The sequence below is a fragment of the Aspergillus pseudodeflectus genome, assembly GCF_044049435.1.
Source record: "Aspergillus pseudodeflectus strain CBS 756.74 chromosome Unknown BJX68scaffold_74, whole genome shotgun sequence".
Classification (NCBI taxonomy): Eukaryota; Fungi; Ascomycota; class Eurotiomycetes; order Eurotiales; family Aspergillaceae; genus Aspergillus; species Aspergillus pseudodeflectus.
In genome coordinates this window covers 104604-126968 of record NW_027263850.1, presented here as the reverse complement: position 1 = coordinate 126968, position 22365 = coordinate 104604, and the positions used below count along the sequence as shown (strand labels likewise).

Sequence of the window (22365 nt, the reverse complement as noted above, 5' to 3'; positions counted from 1 at the left end):
TTGGCGCTCCGAGGGTCCGGCCATTGCCTCGAAATTTCATGGAACCGCAAGTCACTCATTCCTGGTTCTCCATCGGACAGAACTCCCGAAACCTCCGACTTCCTCTTCAGCACTTCAATCTTCCACTGACAACGCTTCTCTTTTGCGAAGCACTCTGAGCAGCCTTGTGGAGGCCGCTTTCATGATGTCATGCAGCCGTGGAGACCCCAACTCCAGACCCACCAGCCAAGCGCCAGGGGAAGAAGAGGCGTTGGGGTGGGAGGTGTCGAGGGATCGTGAGGTTGCTACGATAGAGAAAATTGCTGTATGAACCCCTCGTTGCCTCTTGCGTATTACACGCTCTGAATACTGACAAGTCCGACAGTGTGACCGCTGCCGCCAGAGAAAGGTACGATGCCAGTATTTGACTTGGGCTAAACCAGACATGGCCTTTGCTAATAGTTGCCCAACTCTCTCTCCTCGCGGCAGACGAAATGTGATCGCGCAAAGCCGTGTAAGCAATGTGTCAAGACAGGGGTACAATGTTCGTACAAGTCAGGCCACAAGGCTAAAGAGAAGCGGCAACGGGTTCTTATCTCGACCGTATAGTAAGTTAAGCCTCCTCGAGTGCACCTACCTTCTACTAATGGAGTCGGCAGCGAGAGGAGATTGGAGCATATCTCGAACAAGATCGACGAGCTCGGGGCGATAATTGGCCGGCTGAGTGATGGGCGTCAGGGTATTCCGACCAGAGTCCGAGTGCAGTCACCTTCGTCCCTCCAAGCCAGCGGTTTCGTAGCACAACACCAGCCTTTGACCCAAGCGGAAGGAATCGAATCCAATCTATTCGCACATGTTACCTTCGCAACTGAAGCTCTCCAAACAGTTTTAAGGAGCGACCCATACTTTAATGAGGCGGCCGAATCGGCGCTGGAGACCCTGTGCACAAGGGTCAGTATCCAGAAGCAGCAGAATGAAGTCATGGAAGCTTCACGGCCATTTCCCAATGTGCTCCCTCATGGCTGTACCTTCAAGGATTTGCCTATCCCTTCACTAGACAGAATCATGGCATGCCTGAGGATTGCTCAAGGTGAGTATGCCTTCTTTTGCTATGGTACGGCGTGAGGGCTAAAGCTTAGCAGAAAGCTCACCGAGCCAGCTCTACTGGCCCTTTGAGTTTGGTTCCCTGGGTGACTTCACACAATACGTGATCAAGGCCTGCTCACCTGGTCCGATAACTGACATGGAGCTGATTATTGTTCATTACGTTCTCTATTGGCTCTTCACCCAATGCTCGATTGGGGCGGAAGACGAGGCTATGAAGCAAGACTACGAGACTCAAGCAGGCATCTGCCAGGGCAGTCTCGAAACAATACTGTCGAATATTCCCTTCCACATAGACACGAACGTTGACTCTATTCGTGCCTTGTACATGGCTGTATGTTCACTACCCTCCAATGGTTAGGTTTACTACCACTTTGACTGATAAATGCTAACACGTGTAGACCACCCACTGCCTACACCACGGAAAACCTTGTGCAGCATGGACCTTTATCTCCAGGGCCTCACTTATGTGTCAGGCCCTCGGGTTCCATAGTAGCCATAGTTTAGCAACGGAACGACCAGGTGTTGTGCAACATAAAATGCACTTATTTTGGGTTGTATACGTTCTCGAGAAAGCAGTGGCGCTACGCCTCGGTAGACCGTCGACTATTCGAGATCAGGATATTACAGTTTCGAGGCTTGCCTTGGACCGGAAGATGGCCTCCCTCGCGTACAACCGGCTACCAGACTGGATCGACGTTGCGGCACTCTACGGACGCTTATACGACGACCTATATTGCCCGAAGGCGCTGGCGCAGCCATATTCCATTCGAGCCGCACGTACTGTAGCACTGGCTTCTGAGTTTGAACGAATGATCGCCGCGAGATCTGAGTGCTATGTAGGTTCCTCCTCTCCCCTCTCCCCTCTCAAGAAATGAAAGCAGGGCAATTTGTTTGTCTGGTCCATACTTTGGCTAACGGACACCTCAGAATCAGCCGAATCAATGGAGTAGCCATATGATGAATCCTAGCATGTCCAATTTTATCGTACACGCCAACCGAGCCCTTGAGTACTCGACCTTGGCCTCGATATACCGAGGCTTCCCGTCGGAGAGATCATCCAGCCTGTCACCATGCCCGCAATGCATCGCAGCCGCGCGAATATCCCTCAAAGAGACCACAGCCTGCATTGCGATTCTTCTGGACAGGCCCACATGGCCTTTGAGTCTCGACCTGTGGGTTAATGAGATTCTCCTCTTAGCGCCCTTTATGCCGTTCTTGATTCTCATCTGCAACATCGTCGAGGCAAAAGATGGGTTGGATTTGGATTCATTGCGACAACTGATTGACGGTCTGCGGCTTTTAGCACAGTATCCGCGGTACTCCGGCTGCAATAGGCAGCTGCGAATTTTCGAGGCATTGTATAATGTCGTCTCGATGTATATCGAGGCGAAGGCGCGAATGCGACCGGAGGATCCCGTGGGCGCGCATTTTACCCACCTGGATACTGAGACTGATCCGAACGATGGTATATGGATCGATTCTACCTCGTTACCAGGCTCGTCGTTCCCGGTCCAATTATCGGACGGTCATCCGGAGACGAACATCCCGCCTCTACAATTTCCAATGCTCAATGATTTGAATACGGAGATCGATCCTTCGACACTCCAGCTGGAAAGCTGGATCCACCCAATCTATTAGATGCTGCAAATGCAAAGACCCGATCGGACTTTTACAAATTATCTATTACATTAAAGCAGATATCGCTAGAATACACCCAAAAAGAACCCTCAATCTACCGAAGCGCGTTCAGCCATATTCGACCTCACTTCAACCGGCTTCCTCCATCCAACTCGTGCACTTCTGGCGTTGTGCTATCCAGCTCCTGTATCGGCTCCGGCTTCTGCGTTCCCCCATACACGCCCAATCCATGATTTTGGCCCGATGACCGCTGATGGTGCCGACCATCGTCAGTCTCGGGATTCGAGTACATTTCGGAAATGGGCCGGCCGCCTTCGGAGGGGAGATTTGGCGATAGCGAGGGGAGGCTGATTCCTGCCGAGGAACCAGACGTGTATTTGGAGTTTTTTCCTCCTCCTATTGTTGTGCCGGGGGGGCTGGAGAATTGCGAGTCTACACGCAACAGAATACTGATTAGCAGATATCCTTCTAGCGGATCGGGGATTCCGGAGAATGCCCTAAGGGGGATTTACATACCTTGGTATGGCGACCCGGGATACGGCTGCTGGTATCCAGCATACTCGCCGGTGTACATCCTCTGCTGCTCGCCCTCGACAACCGACGGCGTGCGCCCGTGTCCAGCAGCCTTGTTATTCCTCCTCCGCATGAAGAACCAGATCAGCGCAACGACGATAATCAGCGCAGCAGCACCACCAACTGCGATCCCCGCAATCGCACCACCGGATAGCCCGCCCCCACCGCTCCCCCCATCGCCATTGCCCGCATCCGCATCCCGGAATAAATCATACTGCCCCTCAACCGACGAGCTCCACGCGGCCGGGAGAACATCGTCATCGGGACACCCATCCGTCGTCCCACAAGGGTTACTCGCGCAGCAGCCCAGGAACCGCGGCTCAGTGAAGTTGCAGGTAAACCAGTCTGAGTTGTTCGTGCCGATGCACAGGTTTGGTAAAATGGAGTCGTAGACCGCGGGCTCGAATGAGGCGGCGTAGACGTCGGGACACGGGGAGGTGCTGTTTGCGTCGACGTTGTGGCAGGGGTCGGAGGAGCAGCAGCCCACGAAGAAGGGCGCCTCGGGGCACACGTACCAGGTGCCCCCCTTGGGGCAGGTGAAGGTGCACGAGGACGAGGAGCCGGAGGCACACTCTGCGTTGGAGTCGGACATTATGATTATAGTAATAGCGTTGCGGAGTATGAGAAGATATGTACTTGAAGAGGAGAAATAAAGAGAAGGAAAAAAGGGTTGCGAGGTTAACCGTCGTGTCGTCGCAAAATCACATCAACCTTCCAGCGACGCTTGTTCAAAAAGGACCAGGGCGCCCAACGTCGCGGGGGCCATTTGGCAATGGATTTAATAGTAGTCGCAGGCTCGACCGAGCCCTGTTGCCAGGCAAGCAGGGCAGGGCAGGGCTGGGGCTGTGAGCTTGGCCGGCAGTGCGCCGCAAGAACTCAGGTTGGTGCGCGGCAGGCCTGGGCCGAGAACCAACAAGTTTGTGATGGTGTGATTGGTTGGTTCGTGACAGGATGGGCAGAAGGAAGATTATAAACGGCTAGAGTCCGCTAGTCTGGGGCCAAGTGGCGTTGTTAGTGCTGATTGTGGCAGGCTAGCTGGGGGGTCCGAGTCTTGTCGTTTTGCGGCTGAGGGACTGTGGTTGGAGGTGCTGGCCCCTGAACAGCTGCCGCCAGCAGAGATTCACCATGTCGCAGGATTTATTCAGCCCTATGACAATGCTATTGCCATTGAAAGCGTTCCCTCGTTCAAAGAAAGTAGTATCGCGACTCTCTCCAGCACAATCCTCCGATCAGCAAAACTGGTTCCTCAAGAGCCCACGTCAGCCCCGCAGGCCAACGAAGCGGAGGTGAGACGGCGTCTTGGCTGCAGAGCGGATCCTAATGGACCCATTTGGAGATGGTTCGTCTGATTCAGCGAAAATCACATTGGCCAATTTATGACACCTGGGTGACACATTGGAAAAGCAACCTGACACGAGTCTGAGACCGAGGTGCTCAAACCCTCAAAGATTTGTGGTTGGTAATTCCTCGAGCTGGATTATCTATCAGTGTTTGTCGATAATGCTGAATGAGGGATGAACTTACCGGGTCGCATTGTTGCACTCAGCTTCGATGGAGACCATCTGCAGTCCAACTTGAGAGAAATGGGACTCCTTAGGCCACCGAGTCGTGTTTGTTTCCAGCCTCACCGAGCCAAGTTCCAGGTGAGATGGCTGTCTCAGCCTCACTGTGGCTGAGAGATAATATTCAGGTTGTGGATTGTCAAACAAGAACTTTAGCCTGATGGAAATCCGGATCACGAAGTGTACTGCCGAAGTGACAAAGTCACATCTGTGGCCCTTGAGTCGTTGCTTCCCTCTGGAGGCTGGAAGCAAGTTTCAACCAAGTTGGTCGCTCCTTCCCTGTGGAGTGGGTTGGTCAGCCGAAGAAGATGCGACCCAGAGCAGACATAATGCGAAGTAGTGGGTTTCAACCGGAGCAAGCGCAGAACGATTAGCCAAGATGCTTCTCTTGTCCCCGCGTTGTCGGGCTTCCCTGTTCTCCTAAGCAGCCCCGGGCCAGATTCTTGGCTGTTCCCACAGCCAAACCCACAAGGCTGAACTAATGCTTGTCAAGGTCCCACCGAACTTCGATTTAAAGGTTTGATTGTTCTTGGACGTGGACGCACAAGTAATCTCGAGTTATGAAAATGACCCAGGTTGCCTATAAATGGGATTGTGGTCTGTGTCTCTGCACCGCTCATTTGTGCCAGTCTCAGCTTCGGCCAAAGGACTCGAGGAGGGGTTGATTGCGACCACGGTCAATATACCATCTTTCGTCCACCAGTATGACCTCCAGTCAAACTCCCTGAGCTTTGTCAAAGCGGCAAACCGACCCTCATCAAATAGACAACTTGAAGAGTCTAGTGAGGTGCTAACCTAGTGTTGTGAGAAATCGTTAACCGATAATATCTTAGATGTACCGGACTATGTTACTGTACGAAGAATATCCTGGCCCATCAACGACGCCGAACATTCACCCCGATAGCAACCGGCTTGTGCAACCAATACGAAGTCGTCTGCATCTCTTCATCGCTCATTATCTCAAACGTAAAGCCCTTCAAGAGTTGCGGAATGGCCTTGTAAATCTCACACATCGAGATCTAGACGTGAAAGTGTCAGAATATCGCCCATTTCGGGACACTCGGTACACACAGATTGTCAGAATTAGCAAACTCACATTCTTCCCCAAACAAGTCCTAGCCCCCATCCCAAACTGCATGATATACCCATCCATCCTACCCGCATCCCCCTCAATCCACCGTTCAGGCCTAAACGTATCCGCATCGTCCCCGAACACACTCTTATCAAAATGAATGACTCCCGGATTCACTCCTATGCGCGTATTTCCAGGGATATAGTACCCTCCAACCATACACCCGGACTGCGGCGCATGACGGGGGAATGAGACGCCTGTTATCGGATGCATGCGGATTCCTTCCTTGATACACGCGACCAGGTACGGGAGTTTACTCGCCTCGTTGTACGCGATATGCGGGGTACTCAGCTGGCCGGCTTCTACGGCGGCGTCGATTTCAGCGGTGAGTTTGGTATAGACGCGCGGGGTGCGGAAGATGTTGTATAGGATGCCGGAGAGTGTGAGGGCTGTTGTCTCGCTTCCAGCAAAGCTGGCGGTTTGATGACCATTAGCACGAATAATACAATGCCGCCGATAAGTGGTAGAGACAACTCACAAAGCAGCAAAGGATTCCATCTTAACGTCATCAAGCTCGAAGTTCAGCTCCTTGCCGCGCTTGTGCGAAATGTCAAGCAGTTTTCCGAGGACATCAGGCCGCTGGGGCTTGGACTCAAAGTCGGCACTCTGGAGAGCAGCGACGCGCTCTTTGAGCATTGCACTTGTTGCGTCCGTGAGATTCCCTAGCGCTTTCAACGCCCCTCGAACCTTAGGAAACAGGATTCCGGTAAGCATGAACAGACTCCGAACATAGGTTGGCATATTGCCCGCCAGAAACTGCACGGGGATCAAGTCATCGGTTGCATCGATGTACCCCAGGTGATCACCTCCGGCCTGGAGGAACCCGAACATCTTGCTGAAGTACAGCTCGCCGATCACATCGTATGCGTACCTAGTAGGTGTATCAGCTCGAAATCATGCATAGTTGTAAGCACTATGGCAAAAAAAAAAAAATCCCACATTCGAGTCCACAACCAGAGATCAAACGACTCCTTCCGATCCGACATTTCGCCAAGCTTCTCAATCCAGACATCTATGCACTTCTCAATGTACTGTTCCGACTGAAGGATACTCGTCATTGTGTAGACGTTGGTGACAATCCGGCGGCGCTCCGCGTGCTGCTTGCCACCTTCCGCCGAGAAGTGGTCGGGGAAGCGCGCTGGATGTATTAGTCCTCTTCCGCATAATGTCGGCTTAGTATTGACTTACCCCACGGTGGTCTGAAGGCCAGATAGAAGTCGGTCTGACATCTGTATAAATATACGCGACCATCGCAAAGAGATTCATCATACGCACCTTGGTAGTGAATGACTTTACACCATATAGCGTTTTGATCGCCTCGGGGTCACTGGTAATCAGCTCGTTTGGGGCGATGCGAACCACTGGTCCTGCGCGTCACAGTCAGGTCCGTCGGGACAATCGTGGAGGGACGTACCGAACCATATTTCGCGTGCAGCTTCAGTTGCGTCTTCTCAGCATCGCCTGGAAGTACATGGAGAACCGTCCAGATCCTGGAAACAGATGCCCAGAAAGGTCCGGGGAACTTAGCGAGGGGGTGGAAGTATCGTGTGTAGATGATCCATAAAATCCAGTATGCGATAATCGCAGTGACGGCTCCCTGAACCAGCAGAGCCTTATTTAGGTGTTCCGATAAATCCATGTTTTAGAGAGTTGAATTGCACCACTGTGCGCCGGTCAGGAGAGGGGTGTGCGGACACCGTGCCCTCTAATATACGGGTCTGGCGGCGGCACAGAATGTGTGCCGGGCGCTGATCATGTCAACGCTCAAGTCCACAGGCGTAGTCGAGAGCCATTTGACAGGCTGGAGTTGACGAACCAGCTCACGTTGATTGCAACGGCTCTGCAGGCTGAATCAACTTGAAACGACCGTCGTGGAGCGGCCCGTACGTGGCCAGTCTAGCGCCACACTAACGAGCGATCCTTGTCCGTGGAGGACTTTTGTCATCGAACCGGCGGCGAGAATAGAGGGGTGGATTACATGGCAGAGTGTCTTGGAAACTGTGCCGAGGGGCGTGCTCGAAGGGAGGCTTGGGGAGGACGTCAAATTGATGAAATGCCTGAAGAGCAGATGAAGGCCCAAGCATTGTCCTTTTTGCGAGTTTCGCCTACGAGGACCCCCAGGTAGGCCCCTGGTAGCGTCGTGCAGCTCGACAGACAGCTCATGCACGTATGCAGCCGGCGCCGAATCGAGCGCTGGAAAGTAAGAGATAAGATTGAAAATTATATAGTACAAGGAGAAACCCAGGCGGCTAGTCCTCCTCGTAATCCGGGAGGTTATACCGATCCTCGCTAGAAAAGACACCGGAGAAGAACCTATGCGGAAACTCAACAATCCGAGTACAACAGACAAACCCAAGAATCGCATTCCGCACCCATATCCCCAACGCAGTCTGCGGCGCAAGAATCGGAGAGAGCAGCGGCGGCGTCTTCTGCAGATCTTTAATGATGGGCCGCATTCAATCATTGTACGCTGCGAGTCTCGCGGCTAGATCGCCTTGATGCCGCTTGATCGCGCCGGCCAGAATATACGGACCGACCAGGGCGAGACTTGTTCCAGCGCCAGCTGCCCCGGCGTACCCGGCATCCCCGAACAGCACGAAGCGCCCTTTGTACAAACTGAGAAGCTTGATTTGGACGATTTCGCGGGCGTAGAGATGTTCCGCAACCATTATGCCTCTGATTGATGTCGTCGCAAATCCATCCGGCGCCCTTGGAAAAGACAGCGAAGTGGTAGATAGAGAAGAGCAGACATTCATCGGCTTTGGAGGTAATCTGTGGCTGCTGCCGTGCCATCTCAACCGTTTTTCTCGTCGATGGAATGTGCAGGATCTTGCAGAGAGGTTCCACATTGCTGAGAAAGGTCTCCCATAGAAAGGTAGCCGTTTCGGTGGCGGCGTGGTACTGGAGCGGACTCTGTGCAGACGACTCAAAAGAATCAGTCTGTAAAGGGATCTGGGGCACGGTCGAGGCCAAACTCTAGCACATTCCCATGCTCAGGACCACCGGGATATGCCGTGAGTATTTCAACAATAGCTAATTTACACTTGCTCACTCGAAGATATTAGTCGCCGCTCGTAGGTGACGCTCAAGATATTCATCAAGGCTGAATCAATGGGACAGCAACTGGATGATGAGCTAAAGATGTACCAATATATCACCCGATATTCGAGACACCCCGGTTCCAAGGCAATTAGGTCTCTTCTTGACTCGTTCCACATTGACGGGCCTGAAGACAAACATCAATGTCTCGTCCACCCTCCCTTGTTCGAAAATGTAGGGGAATTTCTCCACCGCAACCCCATCCAGAGGCTGCCGAAACCTGTTTTGGCGTTTACACTTCGGCAAATATTCCTAGCGCTTGACTACCTGCACACTGAATGCCAAGTCATACATACTGGTACACTCTACCCTGATTCTTGTTCTTTGTGCTTATGCTAACTTGCATAAGATATCAAAGCCAATAACATCATGTTCGAGCTAGCGGACGATTCAGTCTTCGCCAAATTTGAACAAGACGAGCTTCAGGATCCGTCGCCAAGAAAGGGGTCAGATGGGAGAACGATCTATCTCTCGCGAGAGCTCGCAATGATCCCTGGCAAGCTTGGTACGCCTGTTTTGTGTGATTTTGGTTCGGCAGTCGCGGGCGGTATCGAACATACAGAAGATGTCCAGCCGGATATCTATCGAGCGCCGGCAGTTTACAGATCTGGAACATCTTCGAGGGCGGCTCGCTTTTCACTGGTCAAGACCCCGAGTTCAAGACATGCCGAAGCAGAGCGCATCTTGCGGAGATGATAAACCTGCTTGGCCCTCCCCCACCTGATTTCATTGCACGAGCCAACCAGAGAGAAAAGTTCTTCACGGACGGCGGTGAATTCCGCCACCCAATTTTACTGCGTGACTTGACCCCTGTTGACAGAAGAGAGACAGCGCTTGAAGGCGAGGATAAGGAGAGCTTTCTGCGAATGATGCGGCGGATGTTGCAGTGGGAGCCGGGGAAGCGCAGTTCTGCCAAAGAGCTTGCTGAGGATGAATGGATTCGGAAGCAGATTGGCCTGTGAGAATATAGAAGCATAAACGATGAGGCACTGGGGGCTCCCGATATCTTGGACCGGATGTTAAGGGAGATTAAAGTGGCTTGATTGATGCAACCATCCATAGGGTGGTTCATCTCGAACCAAGACTCGCGCGGCGATGGCGGCGATGGGGAGCGCTTGCGCTTTGCCTGCGCCTTCCGTCGCTCTTCTTGTTCCTTCTCAAAACCCCGCCGGATACCCACAAACTCAAAGAGATCCGGCATTGAATGCTGCGAGACTGATTCGTCGATAGGAACTAATTCACAAGGCAGCTTCAGCTTTAGGTGATTATCGCCGATAAACTGAACTGTAAGGCTGTGTTTGCCATCGCTACTTTCCAACACGTGCTTTCCAGGCTTGCATGGTTCGGAGGAAGCAGTGGCTGGAAAGCATGATCGGCGTCGAAATCAATATAGATATGACCTTCTAACTGCCATTTTGGACCCGGTCGATAGACGGAGATAGCAGGCTTGGAACAGACAGGATGGGTGTGGAATGTTCATTTCCTTAAGCATTGGTCATTGTGTTTAATCCTATAAGTCGAGCAGAACGGGCTGATATTGTCACACAGTATTGTACTTCATTAGAAACGACGTGAAGAAGTGTCATAACTACATCCAACCTCATCCACTAGCTAAGCTTTCCAATGCTCGACTCTTATGCACCGTTGGCCAGCCAACCAAAAATGTTATGCACTCGCTGAGAAAGCATCCTTTGTCCAACTTGTTGGGCAGCTTTGGCCGAAGACTCACCCCGCTAGGCAACAACAAGCTACAACCTTGGAACTGCGTTGGACAGCCACTCAAGCAGCATCAACCATAGGCCTCTCTGGTAAATCCTGCAGCCGCTGTACTCTGACTCTTCTGCCTAGCCATACACAATGAATCGCCCTCCCCCTCCATCTCCTCCAGATATTTTAACACCTGGCCCCGATGGAGCTTATCTAGTCCATCTGCTCATCTACAACGGCGCCCCCTTCCACGACCACTGGGCGTACTGGATCCAGTCGCGTCAAAATACCGACAGTGGTGTTCTTGTCCACGCCGCTGGCAATGTTCGCGTGGGCTTCGAGTTCGAAATCAAGCGCAGCTATGGCTGCGACGAGGGCGAGTCCCCGCCCACGAAACGGGTCCCCTTGCAATGGGTGAGCGGGGAGTATATATCGGAGAAGGCCATGTTGGCTTCTGGGAATGAGGAGGCCGATCGTATTCCTGCTTGCCCGTTTGAAGAGGTCTTGTCTAAGGTGGAGGTTCCGGTGAAGTCGTTGAGGAGCGCCGATGATCAGGTATTACGCCTTTCCTTGTCCACTCGGGAACATTAGCTTTCGCTTGGTTTTGTGCAGCTTCCACATTCTTGATACATGCACTAATCTGGATATATTCAGGCGGCTGGTGTTCCCAAGAGGATAGTCCAGAGAGACTGTCAGACGTGGATCGTCGAGGCCGCGGAACAACTAGTGAAGGAGCACATTTTCAGCAGTGAGGTAGCTAGCTATCTTCGCGCAATTCAGCAGTGAGCGTACCTGGTTTTGATAGTGCCTGACAGCTATGTGAGTCCTCGGTATCGATGAGATCAGATCGCGTCATTAATTTTGCCAGTAGGGTTTCTTACGGCCATGTAGTGAACAATAGGTACCTATGCTTCAGTCAGCCTAATGTGGACTGACAAATAACTATCGGAGTCCGGATATATGTCCAATTACCTATTCAAACATAGACAGAACCAGACTAAAGACTAGGTATTATTAGGTTTGAAATCCAACGCTAGATGCTATGCGTAGTTATATTCCAAGCTCCCTCCTACCCTCTCCGCCCCTCGGTGGGCTGATGCTCCACCGACGAGAGGAACTTCCGTCTAAAGTACCGATTGGAGATGACGACCAAAAACGTGAGAAGCAAGATCTCGAAGCGCTGCCCGAGAGTCAACTGATCCGATCGCGTAAGTGGTGGCTCTTGAGTATGTCCCTTCTGCTCGTCTTCCCACTCCTCATACACACTCTTAAGGAGCACTGGATCGTCAGTAATAATCCCATCAACCTGATTCCGAATCGCCCAGCGCATCATGTTCGGCGCATTCACCGTCCACAGGTACACCGGATGCCGCGCCTCGCGCGCCTTCTCTAAGAGCCCGCGACCGAGCGGGCCCATGAGCACCTTTTGGCAAATGTTGAACGATATCCGCGGTAATTGCAGGAACTCGCGCGCGTAGTCCAGGTGCGCGACTATTAGTGCGAAGGGGTACTGAGGGAGATACCGGTCGCGCTGCGGTAGGTATCGGGCTGACCAGCAGCCTAGGACGATGCGCTGATACCAGCCTGGACCGCCAGCGGGCATGGGGACTGATTCGATGGTCTCGGCGATGCGGCGCATGATGGTCGCGGGGTCGTTAGTGAGCTGTTTGGCAATGTTAACTACGGACATAGTGTTGCGACACTTGCGACTTACTTTGATGTCTAACAACGCCCATAGCGACTCGCGCCCTGGCTCTCGCAAATATTCGAGAATGTCGAGTAACCGAGGCATGGGATCATGTGGCGCTTGCAACGTGCGCAGGGTACTAAGGTACTCCCAATCGCACTCGCTGATTTTCTTTTTGACGCCATAGCAGCGCTTTAATGACGGATCCTATCACTAATTAGCGGTATTCTATGCGAGCAGTACGTCCACTTACATGGGACAAAACAACAACTCCATCGCGGGATAGGTGTAGGTCGAGTTCTAGAGCATCGGCACCTGCGCGAACTGCGGCGTCAACTGCGCAGAGAGTATTTTCGGGGAAGCGACCCTTGTATCCTCGATGGGCGATAATTTGTGGCAGACGTGCAGATTTTGGCCCTGTTTGTGTATCTGAAAGCGCTACTGTCGCAACAAGTTAGCCGGGAAATGTTCGGCCTCGAAAGGTCCGAGGAGGACCGACAGGAAGGATCAGAGGAAGGGTCTTCCTTGAGAAGAGGGGTATTAATGACCATGGCGTGCCAAAAGTTGATGAAACAAAGAGGTGGAACGTGGTGTTGATTTATGCAAATCGCTCGGCGGGGACCGGAGTTCCGGGTTTAAGAAGTGGCGACACTTAACTCCGCCCATTCCGGCCTCGTCCATCAGGCACCAATATTCCGCCGTCAGCCACTGCTGCTTCGCTTGGCAAATGCGCCGCGTGGTTGTCGCGCGTCGCGCTCGAAATTGAAGCAAATTTCTGCTCTGCCCGAGGATGCTGTCCTCCAAGGTCGCGCATCGCCTTCCGTCACAAGCTTTTCATCATCGATTCTTATTCCCAAGAGCCAGGTTGTCATCGTATCCACTACGATGGAGCAGCCCGGGATCGGCAACGCGGCTGAGCTCCACAATGACGGAAGATGAGCCCATCGCTTACAACTGGATCCGCGGCGTGGAATCCATTGAAAGGTATACACCAGGAGGTTATCATCCTGTGATGGTCGGCGATACTCTACACAAACGATATCGCATTGTTGACAAATTGGGCTCTGGAGGGTATTCGACCGTCTGGCTTGCACATGATGACAAGCTGGACGAGTATGTTGCTCCGAAGTGCTCCTCCCCGCGAGACAAAGGTGCTGGGAGCGTTGCCTGCCTGTGATACTGCGCGAGGCTTCGTTCCGGAACTGCTCGATGAGTTTGAGATACAGGGCCCAATGGGACACATACTTGTTATACAGTGACCCTGGTGCAATGTAATCTGCGCGAGATTTCGTTCAGTCGAATGCTCCCTCTTGACGTGGCCAGAGCCCTCTCATATGGAGTCGCGCACTGCCGTTGCATATATGCACTCAGAAGGCTGTCGTCCCATCACCATCTCATTGTTCACGTGACCTGGCTAATACCTAAGTTGGGCGAATAGATATTCATTTAAGCACCATTCTGGCTAGACTTCCAAGGAAAGCTTCTGATATTTCTGTTGAGGATTTGTACAGGGAGGTTGGATACCCGGAGACCATCACCGTTACGCGCGTTGATAGCCAACCGCTTGCCCCAAATGTACCCTCCAAAGCTGTTATACCATTATTTCTGGGCAAATATGCGGATAAACCCCTGATATCTGATGCGCGCCCTTCCCTTAGTGACTTTGGTGAACCCTTTGCGCCAGGAATCAGAGAGACGCCTTGGTCGAGATTCGCACACCCCAGCTGCATTTCGAGCACCAGATGCCCAAGTCGAGCCTGACACTCCACTTTCATGCCCGGCAGATATACTCGAGTGACCCCTCATTCCTTTTGACGGGCTATTAGAAAAGACGGGCCTATAAACGATTGTGCTTCCTGATGATGTTATCATTTCGTGATATCATTCTCCCGTGCGAAGGCCTGGCCAACCGCGTAATGACCGTCCATACGGGAAGTTCTCATTAATTACCATCAACTCGCATATCGCGCACATCAAGGCGTCCTCAGAACAACAAAACGCGAGTGCTGGTGCGATGGTCATCAAATCGCCAAACCGAACCTGATCTGATCCCCCTACTTCGGCTCCGGCGCCGTATACCCTACCCCAATCTCCCTCATTTCGGCATTCTTCTTCTTCTGTCTCCGCATAACAAACCACGCCACTAGTATAATCAGGGCTAGTCCTGCCACGCCGCCCACCACACCACCTGCGATCGCTCCTACGTTTGGCCCGTCATCGTCTGGTCGTGGCTCGTCTGTTCGCTGAGCCCCGAGATCGGAAGGGTCTATGCTTGTGGTGGATGCGGTCGTCGTTAGGGTTGTTTCTGTGGATGTAGGAAAGGGGCTTCGTGTGGTTGTCGTGGTTGTTTCGGAGTCTGAGGATGTTGTGATTGAATCGGCGGGAACTGCATCGCGTTTAATTTAGCTGATGTTCCATATCGAGCAGTGAAAGAAGGAGAGGAAGAATACCTAATGTAAGCTGCGTCCCAGTAAAAGTCCTATACAGCGTATCCGGGATCCCGTCCACCATGCACCAGGCCATTTTCGCCGTCCAATCGGCTGATCTTTCTTGCGCGAAGAGCGTTGTTGTTCGGCAAAGGTTGTTGTTCAAACTTATTTCGCGGATCAGTTAGTCGCAAGATTCACCTCCCACTGATGATTAAGGGACCGGGACAGAGAAACCAGCTCATGGCGCGACATACCATGTCGAAGACGACCCATCCTCCCAAATAACCATACTCCCTGAGCATCTGTTATTCCACAAACAGTCATCCCTGCTAGCCGTGTGACAGCATATGCCGGACGAGCTCTTTATTGTGAATGCATAGCTGGCCGAACAAGAGACAGTGCCGACCACTGTTGTTTTGAGCTGGTGTTAGCGATTTGCGCGGATACAGGACGACCTGGCCGCCTTAGGGTGCGCCTACCTCCTCCAGCGCTGCTAAAGTACCCGACTGCACTAAGGTCGTTTGGCCAGGGCGAGAATGTTGTCGTGACGGTGGCTACTACCGAGTCCGTCATCTTGAGATTGGCGCCCTGTGTCGTCTGCGAGGAGAAACCGAGGCAGGAAATAGATCGCAGCGGCGAGACGCAAGGTCCAAGAGGAGAAAGCCAAATCCACGGCGCGGAGAGCCCCACGGCTGTTTTTAACAATCCGTCGCCTTGCAAAGGCAGCCTCAGGGGCGAAGCCGTTCGCTGACCACCACAAGTCGGTTACACCGTCTCCATTTTCACGAGATTGCTCCCGCTGGATTGGTTGTACGATGGGTGTGACCTCGTATTCGGGCTTGCGCCTGGGGGTGTGTTGGATGCCAAGTCGCTAAACCAAGCGATTGGTTCTGGCTTGGGTGTCTGTGCGTGCAATTGGGAGAGCGCTGGAGCCGATTGGTTTTCCGATCGCGATTCAAGTGGGAGAGGCTGGTTGCAGAGCCTCATGCGGGAAAACGTCAGCTGCAGGCCATGGATAACCAACGAGGGGATAAAGTCAACAAGAAAGCCAAGAGTAGTACAGACTGATTGGGTAATTGTTGTACGAGTTTGCCCCATAATGTTGCTTGCCCTCTGCAAGTTCCCTGTTAAACCTCACGGCGGTTGTCTGAATGGGTATTCGTCAGAGGGAGGGGCCGTGGCTCAAATCAAACAAAAACAAGAATCGTCATCTATTCGCAGCGAATGTAGCTACCCTCAGTGTGGCTAAAGGTGGTTCGCTCACACATTGTTTGCGCGCTTCCAGCCACCCAACCAGCAAAATATATACAAGAGACACTCGTCAAAGCACAACGTCAGTTGATACAGAGACACAAAATACACGTTCCCGGTATATCAGCTGCTCGCCCATTGCCATCCATTTGCCTTGATATAGTTCATCATGCTCTCAACCTGTGCGATACCATTTGGGTCATCCATGTCGATGGTGCCTTGGTGGAGCTGGGTCAAGATCTGGCCTGGCGATGCCTTTCAGTCGTACCTGTACAATATCACTTTCTTGCCGATTGCGACTGCCCCAAAAAGTTTCTCGGAACGGGGATATTGCTGATATACGCGAATAACATCCTGCATAAGGGGTGCCGAGTGCTGTACCACAAGGCCCAGCCACTCGTACCTCTGGGCCAACAGTGTCTCCGCCGGATTGGTGTGTCTTTTGCACGAATCGGTGTGACGGCGCTTTATATCGGGGTTAAACATGCCTTCAGAGGTAGCGGTGGACGTGCATCGTGTCATCGGGTACCGAATTGCGGCATCTGAACAGTGGATTGAGGTTCCACAGGGTACCTCTATACAGACAATCTGGGTGGCATTTCGCTCCGAAGGGCTCACGGCATTTGGACTCGAGTTCGCAGATTCGCATTCTCAGGTCTGGGTTATGATAGCAGAGGTCCGGGAGTTGCTCGTGGCATGCTTAAGATCCCAGGAAATCTAAATCAATCCTGCGTTTTTGCGGGCCTGGATAGTTATAAGGTCGTATCCCTGGGTATCGGTAAGTCCAGAACTTCCCCTGAGCCTCCCATGGGGGCTTCGTTAGAAGGGGAGATGGACCTGTGCTGTATCGAATCTTACATCTAGGCAACGCATCCTCCAATACACGAGGGCCTAAGCATCAGTGCTCTCTGGCCCCAGATACCTCCTCCACGATTTGAGCCAGCGCTAAATATCGATTTTGGAGGACAAGCTGGCCCACGCCTTGGGAAATTGACAAGGTTTGTATTTTACATGGCTTCCGGGGGTGTGCCATTTATCGGACTCGAGGTAGGCTTCTCAGATGATGAGCCTATGCTATTCGGATCCAGAGTCGGCTTCGCGATGCCCTTCTTTATTGATGGTGCAGGCGGCGAGCGTATAGTTCAGGTTGGCGCACTGAGGGACCGCGATTCTCTCGACCTCCAACTAGCTGGCCTACAGGTATCCTCGCGCATCGTCCAGCCCTGCGTAGCCGCGCTAATCTCGTCGTAGTTGTCAACGAATTACGGACGAACTGCCACATTTGCGCCCCTTGATCCTTATCCTGACACCGTTGTTGAAAACATACCCCTTCCGACACCTGATAGTGTCATCACCGGGTTTATAGTGGCACAGGCGTTACACGTCAAAGTACGCACGGACCTGTCCAAACATCTCCCTCTGAGACTAACAGACATAGGGCCACACTAACCGGCTGATCCGGCTCGGCATCCAAACCCAAGAGTGCGAGAAGCAGATGATCGCCCCACAGATGCTTGGTTTTGAGTACTATCATATCCCTCCTGACAAGCTGAGATACGACAACGATCACTTCGCTGAACTCATAGGACGCGGAGAAACTACTAACCACCATACCTATGCCTCACTCAAACATGTACAGAAAATCAGCGCATCCACAGACCTTGAGGGCGGATCCCGATCCTCTCGTCATATATGTGGTTTGAAGTTCGGCTACTATAACCACCCCACTCCAGAGGTTATAGGCTTATAGGCCAGTGGATGAGAGAGCTCGAAGATGGGTTCGAACTCGGCTCAGATGAGGACATGCGGTTATTGACGATATGTGTCAAGCCGGTACGCAACTCAGCAGACAATCCGGCGATGGAACAAGGTCAAGTGGTCTCCGTACATATCGAGACGACACGTGCGCGCAGTGTGACAATTCGCTCCCCGGATTTCGGCTTCCATCCGGCTCAATTGACGCACCACCAGTACCAGAGTGATGGCGATGGAAGCCTGATCGCTATCATATGGATTCTAAATCCGATTTCGACTGTATCCGAGCCATTACATCCCCAGTGCCAGGCACGGATGATCTGATATTTGTCCGGATCTACAGCCTCCTTATGATCAGATCCAGAAGATATACTTTGACAGAGCTAGCGCGAACGGCAATAGAGAAAACGTGCTCGCGGTGGAAGCCTATTTCCGCGATTGTGTAATCATTGGCCTTGAATTCGTCTATACCTCGGGAAGAAAGGCCAAGACAGGCATTTTTGAAACCGACACGCATCGAACGTACCGCTTTCCACCTGACGCCCGGATTATCCGCACGTCGGCCACGACTGTCAAAGAGCAGCTGACGGAGCTGCAGTTCGAGATCGAACGCGAGACTGACCCTTCTCCGGTTCGCCGACTAGTGGGCTCCATTAAATCCTCGGACGATCCGATCGGAGACGTAAACCCTCTTCGGGATGTCTGGCGAGAGGTATGGTGCCCGCGGGAAATGTGGCAGCATACTCGTGAGCTGGTGGAGGGCGCGGCCGTGCATGGAAGGCCCCAACAGCGTCAAGGCTCGTGGGAATGTCCGTCAGTTGTACATATTTTAGCAAGGTTGGCGCAGTCTATGAGCCTGAAGGTGAGCAGCAAGAAGGAAAAGTCGGTCGACGGATGTCTCCCTCATCCGGCTCATCACATTGAGACCTGTTCGGCCAGGTCTTTCACAATAGAGACCTGGCGAGCACCTGGAATCGGAGCCTCTCTCCTCAGTCGTGAGCAGGCTTGTTCAGCAAGCACAATTGTTGGCATCCTTCAGACGCTCTTCTCCCCATTGGGTACCATGGCTTTCCACCAATGGCTTGAGAGAACCATTCATCGCGCCGTGGACACGAGACGACAGAAGAAGGGTCAAGAGACTAAATGGTATGATTGCACCCGATTGATTGGGGAAAGGTTGTCACTCGATTCCTACCGGGTGCCCCAAGAGCCGGAGCGATCGCACAACAACTTTAAGCTTTAGCTCACTTTTCCATCAGATCGTCCCAATGTAAGTGTGCATGTATACCGACTGAAAATCTGGGAAAGTGAGAACAGGCCCAGCGGTAACCTTGAGGTCGTAGCCATTCCGGATACTGTGGTACTCATCTCCCCGTGGTTTCAAAGGTGAAAATGCGGGGATAGCCGCAGAAAGCCTGGTGACTTTAGAAACGAAAGTTGCTTTTTCCAACGGAGTGGTCCGGGCCATGTTCGTCTCACCGTAATGTACCCCAACTCCGTAGGCGGAGGCGGGTCCGTGGCGTATAGAGTTAGTCGACGATCGCATGAGCGAATGAAGTCGATGGGAGGCGGACGTCCTGGACGTATTTATAGCCATGACAACTGGCAGCCTGCTGCTTGACTCCAAGTCTTTTCAACTGCGAGGAAAATGGGGGACTTCAAAGCTGCTCCCGGGAACGAAAGTGGTGAGATTGATCCAGATTCCGAGCCAAAAATGGCTTGCAATGCGTCTAACATCCTCCGCAGTGGTCGTCGACGGGACAAGCTTTGCCTTGAACGGCCACAATGTCTCTTATCGATTCCACGTCGATGGGACTGGCGATCTCCGATCCGAACATTTCGGCGGTCGCGTTTCGGGCCCAATTCCCGACGACCCTGCCCCAGTGATTGACGGATGGACGGGGATGCCAGATCGCGTCCGCCGCGAGTTTCCAGACCAAGGACGTGGCGACTTTCGCATACCGGCGGTTCGAATCCACCAGACTGAAGGACACAGTGTCTCGGCTTTTCTATACCAGTCGCATGAGGTGGTCAAGGGGAAGCCGGGTCTCCCAGGGTTGCCGGCGACGTTTGGAGGCGAGGGCGATGCCACCACGCTTATCGTACACCTTTACGACAAGTATAGCGATGTAGCGGCTGATCTGAGCTATACTGTCTTTCCTGCTTATAATGCGATCGTGCGCAGCACGAGCATCACAAATAAGGGCAAGGGAGCCATCACCGTCGAATCCCTGGCGAGCATCAGCGTCGATTTTCCTCGTGAGGAGCTGGAGATGGTCGGGCTGCACGGTGACTGGGCAAGAGAAGCGCACCGCCAAAGACGGAAAGTTGACTATGGCGTACAGAGGTAACTTGGCGATTCAAATGTCCATTTGCTGATACTAATGCCGTGCAGCATCGGAAGCACAACCGGTTTTTCGTCTCACCTCCACAACCCCTTCTTAGCCCTCGTTCACCCTTCCACGACCGAGTCACAGGGTGAAGCATGGGGGTTCTCCCTGGTATACACCGGCTCCTTTGCAGCGTACGTCGAGAAAGGCTCCCAGGGGTTGACACGCGTTTCGTTTGGCTTCCACCCGCACCAGTTGTCTTGGCCTTTGGGTCCCGGGGAAACCCTGGTGTCTCCAGAATGTGTCGCTGTGTATTCGAGCGAGGGCCTCGGTGGAATGTCCCGGTCCCTGCACCGGCTATACCGGAACCATCTGATCAAAAGCAAGTTTGCGACTAGTGGCCGACCAGTTCTCCTGAACAGCTGGGAGGGATTGTATTTCGATATTGATCAGGATCGCATGTATCGCCTGGCAGAGCAGGCCGCGGATCTTGGAATGAAGCTGTTTGTCATGGACGATGGATGGTTTGGCAAGGAGTTTCCACGTACCTCTGATAATGCTGGGCTGGGAGACTGGGTGCCGAACCCAGTGAGGTTTCCAGACGGTTTACCCGCGCTGGTAGAGAAGATTACCAGCCTCAAGGTAGCGGGTTCCTCGGACAATCTGGAGTTTGGCATCTGGGTCGAACCGGAGATGGTCAATCCCCAGTCGACCTTATACAAGGAACACCCCGAATGGGCCTTGCATGCAGCGAATTACCCCCGTACCGAGCAGAGGAACCAGCTGGTGCTGAATCTCGCGCTCCGAGAGGTACAGGACTTTATCATCAAAGCGATTTCGGATATCTTAGAGTGTGCGAACATCACATATGTCAAGTGGGATCAGAATCGGGGAGTGTCCGAAATGCCATCGCCCAGCACCACACATACGTATATCCTGGGGATGTATCGCGTGTTTGACGTGCTGACTACCCGCTTCCCAGACGTGCTTTGGGAGGGATGTGCATCGGGTGGCGGACGGTTTGACCCTGGAATCCTGCAGTACTTCCCACAGGTCTGGGCCTCTGACGACACCGACGCGGTGGAGCGGATCACCATCCAGTTTGGCAGCTCACTTGTGTATCCCCCGAGTTCCATGGGCGCCCATGTATCGGCTGTTCCCAACCATCAGACCGGGCGCATCACCCCCTTCACGTTCCGAGCACACGTAGCCATGATGGGAGGATCATTCGGTTTCGAGCTGAAGCCCGATGACATCTCCGAGGAGGAGAGAGCGGCAATCCCAGGGCTTATCGCGCTCTGGGAGAAGATCAAACCCCTCGTGCTCGAGGGCGACCTGTGGCGTCTCAGCCTGCCCGAGGAGTCGAACTGGCCAGCGGCGCTCTTTGTTTCCAACGACGGCTCGCAGGCGGTGCTGTTTTTCTTCCAGCTAGCGGCGAACCTGAATCACACAATGCCCCGGGTGCGGCTGCAGGGGCTGGAACGCGAAGTGATGTATCGCGTGGATGGGCAGGGACCGTTTTCGGGGGCGATGCTGATGAATCTTGGCCTGCAGTATTCGTTTCAGACGAACTATGCTAGCAAGGTAGTTTTTCTAGAAAGACAGTGAAGTCTGGTTCGGCTAGGCGAGCAACCCTAATCCGGCAATTGTAGCGAATAAGTAGGAGATGTTTACGAGCTGTCGCCCAATGCGCAGTGTGCACCGCGCATGTACCCCGGATTCTCCACGAGTCCACGAGGGGACGAGGCCACGAGGCCCGTTGGTGGAAAAAGCCATGAGAATATTGATAATTTCCACAATTTGCCGACAAACCCCTGGCCCCCAGCCCTGCCTGCATGCGAAACGTACAGAGGCCACTGCGATTGGGCATGTTTGCCACTCGGCGCAGCAGGAATACGGCAGTCTGGCTTGGCTGACCGAGCATGTTTGATGACCCCCGATTCCTTCGAAACGTCAGCGTAATGCTGACTGGTCGAGGCCTCGAGGGGCTGGAATTGAGGCGTTCAATTGTGAGCGATCCGAGCACACTGGTCAAATGTTCCTCGGCTCTTCCAACTCCACCTCATAAGATTCTGGACCTGCCTGCCTTCCCCGCAATACCTCCACAACTTGAAAT

General features: G+C 53.0%; 11 protein-coding genes across 11 annotated transcripts; 6 read left to right on the top strand and 5 right to left on the bottom strand.

The window, feature by feature from the left end:
- The first annotated feature begins 79 nt into the window (after positions 1-79).
- BJX68DRAFT_198610 (Zn(II)2Cys6 transcription factor) lies at positions 80-2874 on the top strand. The gene is made up of 7 exons (XM_071037529.1): positions 80-304; positions 365-388; positions 469-587; positions 639-1069; positions 1122-1417; positions 1485-1922; positions 2014-2874. The coding sequence occupies exons 1-7, from the start codon at positions 182-184 to the stop codon at positions 2722-2724; spliced, it is 2142 nt and encodes a 713-aa protein (XP_070893558.1). The 5' UTR covers positions 80-181; the 3' UTR covers positions 2725-2874.
- BJX68DRAFT_198599 (uncharacterized protein) lies at positions 2787-3979 on the bottom strand. Its single transcript, XM_071037528.1, has 2 exons — positions 3241-3979; positions 2787-3156 (listed from the first exon to the last, which is right to left on the bottom strand). Exons 1-2 carry the CDS (start codon positions 3887-3889, stop codon positions 2849-2851), a joined length of 957 nt encoding a protein of 318 aa, XP_070893557.1. The 5' UTR covers positions 3890-3979; the 3' UTR covers positions 2787-2848.
- Positions 3980-5734: 1755 nt separating this feature from the next.
- On the bottom strand, positions 5735-7654 carry BJX68DRAFT_279408 (cytochrome P450; the record flags this gene model as incomplete). The annotated part of the gene is made up of 7 exons (XM_071048730.1): positions 7411-7654; positions 7267-7358; positions 7180-7213; positions 6931-7129; positions 6470-6862; positions 5956-6403; positions 5735-5878 (listed from the first exon to the last, which is right to left on the bottom strand). Exons 1-7 carry the CDS (start codon positions 7628-7630, stop codon positions 5735-5737), a joined length of 1530 nt encoding a protein of 509 aa, XP_070893556.1. The 5' UTR covers positions 7631-7654.
- Positions 7655-8240: 586 nt separating this feature from the next.
- On the bottom strand, positions 8241-8660 carry BJX68DRAFT_272149 (uncharacterized protein; the record flags this gene model as incomplete). Its single annotated transcript, XM_071047136.1, has 2 exons — positions 8241-8420; positions 8529-8660. The coding sequence occupies 2 exons, from the start codon at positions 8658-8660 to the stop codon at positions 8241-8243; spliced, it is 312 nt and encodes a 103-aa protein (XP_070893555.1).
- Positions 8661-9102: 442 nt separating this feature from the next.
- On the top strand, positions 9103-10052 carry BJX68DRAFT_272148 (putative protein kinase; the record flags this gene model as incomplete). Its single annotated transcript, XM_071047135.1, has 3 exons — positions 9103-9388; positions 9440-9595; positions 9664-10052. 3 exons carry the CDS (start codon positions 9103-9105, stop codon positions 10050-10052), a joined length of 831 nt encoding a protein of 276 aa, XP_070893554.1.
- A 577-nt stretch (positions 10053-10629) lies between these two features.
- BJX68DRAFT_247853 (uncharacterized protein) lies at positions 10630-11813 on the top strand. Its single transcript, XM_071041825.1, has 3 exons — positions 10630-11352; positions 11452-11616; positions 11669-11813. The coding sequence occupies exons 1-2, from the start codon at positions 10948-10950 to the stop codon at positions 11581-11583; spliced, it is 537 nt and encodes a 178-aa protein (XP_070893553.1). The 5' UTR covers positions 10630-10947; the 3' UTR covers positions 11584-11616; positions 11669-11813.
- Position 11814: 1 nt separating this feature from the next.
- Positions 11815-13052, bottom strand: BJX68DRAFT_247851 (PLC-like phosphodiesterase). Its single transcript, XM_071041824.1, has 3 exons — positions 12738-13052; positions 12512-12691; positions 11815-12460 (listed from the first exon to the last, which is right to left on the bottom strand). The coding sequence occupies exons 2-3, from the start codon at positions 12587-12589 to the stop codon at positions 11867-11869; spliced, it is 672 nt and encodes a 223-aa protein (XP_070893552.1). The 5' UTR covers positions 12590-12691; positions 12738-13052; the 3' UTR covers positions 11815-11866.
- Positions 13053-13229: 177 nt separating this feature from the next.
- BJX68DRAFT_247849 (uncharacterized protein) lies at positions 13230-13947 on the top strand. Its single transcript, XM_071041823.1, has one exon. It carries the CDS (start codon positions 13275-13277, stop codon positions 13659-13661), a length of 387 nt encoding a protein of 128 aa, XP_070893551.1. The 5' UTR covers positions 13230-13274; the 3' UTR covers positions 13662-13947.
- A 387-nt stretch (positions 13948-14334) lies between these two features.
- BJX68DRAFT_247847 (uncharacterized protein) lies at positions 14335-15553 on the bottom strand. Its single transcript, XM_071041822.1, has 3 exons — positions 15393-15553; positions 15168-15321; positions 14335-15077 (listed from the first exon to the last, which is right to left on the bottom strand). Exons 1-3 carry the CDS (start codon positions 15484-15486, stop codon positions 14882-14884), a joined length of 444 nt encoding a protein of 147 aa, XP_070893550.1. The 5' UTR covers positions 15487-15553; the 3' UTR covers positions 14335-14881.
- Positions 15554-16648: 1095 nt separating this feature from the next.
- Positions 16649-18843, top strand: BJX68DRAFT_258873 (uncharacterized protein; the record flags this gene model as incomplete). Its single annotated transcript, XM_071043609.1, has 7 exons — positions 16649-16797; positions 16836-16923; positions 17029-17310; positions 17416-17509; positions 17915-18198; positions 18263-18651; positions 18717-18843. The coding sequence occupies 7 exons, from the start codon at positions 16649-16651 to the stop codon at positions 18841-18843; spliced, it is 1413 nt and encodes a 470-aa protein (XP_070893549.1).
- Positions 18844-19541: 698 nt separating this feature from the next.
- On the top strand, positions 19542-21882 carry BJX68DRAFT_247846 (alpha-galactosidase). The gene is made up of 3 exons (XM_071041821.1): positions 19542-19604; positions 19666-20266; positions 20315-21882. Exons 1-3 carry the CDS (start codon positions 19568-19570, stop codon positions 21855-21857), a joined length of 2181 nt encoding a protein of 726 aa, XP_070893548.1. The 5' UTR covers positions 19542-19567; the 3' UTR covers positions 21858-21882.
- The last annotated feature ends 483 nt before the right edge of the window (positions 21883-22365 follow it).